The 6,000-nt window shown below is 37.2% G+C and overlaps 1 protein-coding gene across 1 annotated transcript in view; it reads left to right on the forward strand.

Moving 5' to 3' along the window:
• LOC143962755 (tyrosine 3-monooxygenase-like) overlaps positions 1 to 5,395 on the forward strand; it is a 64,126-nt gene extending 58,731 nt beyond the window's left edge. Inside the window, exon 12 of the mRNA XM_077472182.1 lies at positions 3,517 to 5,395. Coding sequence (XP_077328308.1) covers positions 3,517 to 3,682 — 166 coding nt within the window. The 3' untranslated portion in view covers positions 3,683 to 5,395. The remainder of the gene's footprint in view (positions 1 to 3,516) is intronic.
• Positions 5,396 to 6,000: the final 605 nt, after the last annotated feature.

Raw genomic sequence — 6,000 nt, forward strand, 5'->3', positions numbered from 1 at the left:
GCTATTGGCCTTATGGCCAGAGGTGAAATGCAGAGATGTCAATATTAGTGTGTTAACAGAGTAATAACACATGAACACTGAGAATGTATCATTTTTATCTATCCTTAGTGCATGGCAATCTCCCTTACCCAGTGATAAAAGTGGTAAAAACACCAGTGTCATACATGTAAGGCATTACCAGGTAACATAGACGTGCGCATGGGATGTGCCTGGGCACACCCTAGTCACCCTGTGCACATTAGTATTATTGCTCTGTGTGCCAACAGGGAGATGGGAAAGATCTCCCTCTGACTGGTTTTGCCATAAGAGAAATGCTTCTGTGGCAGCAGGGAGATCGATATGCACAGTATATACAGTATATATATATATATATATACACATTTATACACACGCACACACATATGTATTTGAGCTTTGAGGTGCACACCCTAATGCAATAGGCTGTGCAAACCTATGGCAGGCAAGCAATAGGGGTGAGCCCAATGTTCAAGTCGAATGTAAGTTCGACTGGAACATCGGGTGTTTGCCTGTTTGCTGAATTTAGAACATTATGGGGCATTCGTGGGAAATTCGAGTGCCCGCAGTACACCCCATAATGAACTGTGAGACCATCAATGCACTGTGAGATTGCAGTGCATTGACGGCTGCTGATTGGCCATAGTATGCACCTGACCGGCATGCTTTGGCCAATCACAGCGCACTCTCCCCCAGCGCAGAGTCCACGTTGGGGGGCTGAGTCCACACTATGTAATGCTGCTTACACGGCGGCCGCACATAGTATTATGAATGAGAGCAGCAAAATTACATTTGTAAAGGAAAAGATGTCATTTAAAACTGTTTGTGGCTGTAATGTAGTGCCGGATCCTGGCAATATAGATTAAAATAATTTTTCAATTATTTTTTTCTATGTTGCCGGGATCCAACAATACATTAAAGCCGCAAGCAGTTTTTAATAATTTATTACCTTTAGAAATGTAATTTTGCTGTGGTACTGTTCTAAACATGGGAAAGATGCGCTAATTTACAGGCAGACTAAGGAGACCCCCCAGGCATGATATTTAAAGGCATATTCAATTGTTATTGTTTCACTTTAAGCATTATTTAAATCACTGCTCCTGAAAAAATGCCAGTTTTTAAAACCTTTTTTTGCATTGATACATGTCCCCTGGGGCAGGACCCGGGCCCCAAACACATTTTTATGACAATAACTTGCATATAAGCCTTTAAAATTAACACTTTTGATTTTTCATGTTCGTGTCCCATAGACTTTAACGGTGTTCGCGTGTTTTTTGCCTGTTCGCAAGTTCTGGTGCGTACCAAACCGGGGGGCGGGGGGGAATTTTCGGCTCATCCTCATCAATGAGTTAGACAGATGCCACCAGAGATATCTTCTATCTGAGTGGCCTCAGACCACATGATCAGAGACAACCATTCCTGTGTAAATCATTTAGCTATAAAAATGATTTAATCAAGTCAAAGATCTTTATATATTTCTCCATCCTCATACATTTTTAAGTGCTAAGGGGTCCTCCACTTGTATCTCCAGGCACCACAACTTTTCATAATAGAAAGAATTTATGTAGTGGATATATAATTTTTTTTCCCATTCAAGAAAGGTTTATTGGCAAATAAAGACAAATAGTACAAGGTTATGCAAAAGACACTGCGTAAACGAAACAATGCTTAACAAGATGTAAACTGTGTCGATAACATTCCATAGTCGGCTTTTGGATATATAATTTTTTACCAATTTAAAAAGTAATAGCCTTTTCTTAAAGTCTAACTCCACTTTTGTTGAGAATAAAAACATTCCCCCTAGGGCGATTTATGTACATTGGAAGGATTATAACAATCTTTGTTGCAGGTTCCTACCTTTTGTTATTCTGGAGAAATCCCTGTGTGTTTCTCTGAGCCCATGTGGGAAAGAAAGTCTAATGGGAGTGGTTTCATAAATATCAATCAGCTGTGGCACCTGCAGAGCACTAAGGAGGCAATTTGCTAGCACTGTATCCCTTTAGATGTGTTCCTATTGGGAGTATCTCACCAAAAATTTTATTTTTGTTGCGGGGATGCCTGAAATCTGACTTGTATCTTAGTACAGACTTCTGGGAAAATTGGTGAGCCAATAACACAAGCTGGAACTGATTATTCTGGGGTGTGTTCAGTACACATTCTGTGTACAGAACAACTTCAGGTAGCCATATTGCATTGCATTTTCTGAAAATTACAGCAGCTGCAGATTGAAAAGGAAAGGTCATTTTTAATGACATTCAATTACAATATGACTTGTGTCACAATTGTATACACTATATTATTTTTTCTTTATTTGCTATTTTTTTCCCCATGAAAGTGGAGTTACCCTTTAAGACACAATTTACCCTATTTAAGAGTTAAAGTACTATTCTAGACTGTGCAGTGCAGTAGGGCTATATTGGCTCACCTTCTTGTACTTCCCTTCTGCAACTGTGCAGGAAATTGTGGGAACTTTAAGTCCAGATTTAGACAGACACATAAACCAAGAATTATTAAATAAATTCATATTTAATGCAGCATATTTTTGTTTTGGGTTGCCAATGGCTCCCTCTGCTGTCTCTGGGCCAACCAGAAAGCAGAGAGCCAGGACAGCAGCTGTGCAATTCACTGGATCTGGATCGGGATTGGGCTCAGGTAAGTATAGGGGGGGGCTGCATACCGAGGGCTTTACAACTACTTTAAATTCGCTTTTGTTCAATTGCAACATAATGCCCTTAGGTGTTATCACAATTGAAGAAGATCATTTTATTTACCAAGTTTATTAGCTTTTTACATGAATTGTGATTAGTTTGTGGCAAATGTAAAAAAAAAAGGATGGCATTCAACTTTCAAGGACACTATGAAATCCAATTAATCAAAGCAAATCTCTGTTGTGGATGTACCTAAGAAATAAATACCTCTAAATTAAAGGTAAAGTCCACCTGTTTTTAACGATCAATGGGTATTTACTACCCATGCTCCCAGGACCACTGCATTATGAGTGCAAAAAGCACAGGCTCTTGCAATTATTTCTACCAGGCTTGAGTTCATATGGATGCATGGACCTACTATTATTGGGCTGAAGGAAGTGTACATGTGGAGTGGGGAGAGGGAGGAGGGTTCTACAGCATGCTTTGCATAGTCCATCTACCTCAGTGGTAATTTTCATTGAGTATTCCCAGAGGGCGAAACGATGAACAGCCATGCTAAATTCAAATAATTGCAAAATGCTGCAGGCAGACTCATACTGCGGTAAGGGGTTGGGGGGATTGGGGAATGTTGTGTGCGACCACGCTTCATCTTACACCCAAAATATGGGTGCAACATAAAACAAGGTCTACAAATGGACTGAAAGAACACATTTAAAACCCTGTTAAAAATAATAAGGTTAATTAGGCCCAAACCATTAACATACTAAATACATGTAAATGCAACAATAATACAAGCATGTAAATAAGCATAAAATCTGGAATTGATCATAATTATTTATTTTGTTCTCTGCAGGCAATATGCCCTAAAGATGAAGAAACTGTTTTCACTTCGTTATGATCCTTTGACATGCAGTGTTGAAGTATTAGACTCTATCCAAAAAGTCCAAACAGCACTGAGCCAAATCAAAGATGAACTGAACACTCTATGCTTTGTTCTGGACAAAATGTGCAAGGTCTAATCTAAACAAAACTTAGATTTCATAGAAGTCAATATAGAGGAGCATCCATGTGCTAGAATAACTAACTAACTAACTAATTTAACATTCAAGTTTGCAGTTATTGAATGTCAAGGAAAAATACATATATTTATGAGGCACTGAGCTTTGTTCTTAGTAAGATTGTATATGCTTCACACATATTTTCAAGCCAAACAGTTTCAGTAAAAATGCATTGCACTGAATGGTCAGCATGATTTCAAGCTAAACTTTGGGCACATATTTAAAACTTTATTTAATACCATGGTGTTTTCATTAAAACATGACATTTATTGTTAAATGCAAGAAGTGTAAATTACCCAAATTAATATTTATATCAGCCTTGTAATCCCCTGTACAGTAAAACTCAGACTGGGAGGGGGTGGGTCAAGATTCTGAGACATTCAGACTGTTGCATGTGTAAATAAGAAGCTCGAGGGGGATACTTTTTAAAGATCTGTGAACCATATTTCCTGCCCATTTGTGCCTATGCTCAGCTCGCAGGAGGTGACAAGCACACTATATTTCTGGCAAGATCAGAAGATTTTTTTCTATACTTGCTGTTCTTAGCCTGAAAAAAGAAAACTCATACAGCTTCCACATCTAAGTACTGGTAAGCTGCAATGTATTACATTTGTGTATATGGGTTTAGATTTGCTTTAAAGTGTTACTAAACCCATTACAGTAAATGTAGTCTGTATATGTAGTAAAGCATGCTTATTATATTCACTGTGGAACCTAAGGGGTAAATCCTCTGCATTGTGTAAAAAGGCTGTTTGATACTGTCTTCTCTGATCCTCCCCTTCCTTCACTGTCACCAATCCATCTTCTGATAAGACAGAGCCTTTGGAGTCACTCTGCACATGCTCAGTTTGGTGTGTATTGCCACAGCATTTTTTTTATTTTCTTTGGAGGGTGCATGTGATCAGCACAGGGCCAATCAGCACTGTCCAAACGGAGGGTCAGGGGTCCTGCAGCCTCATAGGACAGTCAGAGTCAATGAAAACTTCTATTTACTAGAATAATTGCATTTCCACGTTCTGTGTAATGTGAGAGACCAAATATTGAACGCAGGGTCCTGGGTTTGGCAACACTTTAAATGCAGGATGGTGGCACCGCCTTATAAAGGCCGGAGAAAAGAAAAACAGAAACAAAGGCATTTTTGACCATAAGAACCATTTTTTTTAATTTTCAGTATAAAGAATCAAGGAATCTGGTTACTATGGTAACAGATGCCTGCTTTGTGCCCATTCACAGCGCTCAAGTATTTAAACTACCCCCTTGTTTTAAAAAGGAGGAATCTTAAAAATAGCTAAAATAAACTTTTAGCAATTTAAATTTATATTTAGTTTTTATACAAACTATTCACTCTTTGAATCAAATGTTATTGTTGTGTAGAACTTTTTATCCTAACAGTAAACTGCCCTATCCAGTCAGGAAATATTTTTCTTTTCCCAACTGAGACCAAAGTGGGCAAAAATGTATTTGGTCTGGATTCAGAGCAGTATTCCTAAAACAAACCTTGGGGAACATCACAAATTTGTAACACAGTCTAAGGATCCCCCAAAGGCAAAACTTTACAAAGTATTTAACTATGTTTTAAAAAGAATTTAAACTACTATTCTGCAAATAATAAAGATTTTTAAATTAACTTGTAAGAATGTTTAAAAATTATTTCGATATTACATACAAATTGATACCGCGATATTTACATAAAATGTATAAAAACCCTATTGATGAGTTTTGAGTATTTGTTTCCTTTTGGTCTGTTAAATATGTATTTTTTAATATCTGTTTTATACGTGCAAAAATACCTGTTGAGGTATTGTTGTTGTTGTTAGAATTGGTTTAGAAGTTTAACAAAAGCTGCTGGGCAGGGCTGACACCTGACACCTCTCAGTCCACAAAAATGCTGTGTCAGTTTACAACAGGGATTAAGAATGGAGTGCATTTCTGGCAGATCAATATGTATTTTTTGTACCTTCAGTTTTTTTAAATGCATATAAAAAAGGACATTTGCATGCAAATCTGTATTATTGTTTTTCATTTCCACCCAGTATAATAAACTGTGGAGGTGTGAAAGAATAAAGAAGCACTGGTGCATATATGACACCAGGAGCTGGGAGAAATATGCATTGGGTGAAATAAACTGATTGTTCTCCACTAACTGAAAGCTTATGGTGCTTTGCCTAGAGGATTAAATCACGCCTATAACTAAAATATATTTTTATTGTTAATATATATATATATATATATATATATATATATATATATATATATATATATATATATATATATATATA

This window comes from Lithobates pipiens, unplaced genomic scaffold, assembly GCF_037356315.1.
Source record: "Lithobates pipiens isolate NorthernLeopardFrog02 unplaced genomic scaffold, aLitPip1_a1.2 Scaffold_8, whole genome shotgun sequence".
Lineage (NCBI taxonomy): Eukaryota > Metazoa > Chordata > Amphibia > Anura > Ranidae > Lithobates > Lithobates pipiens.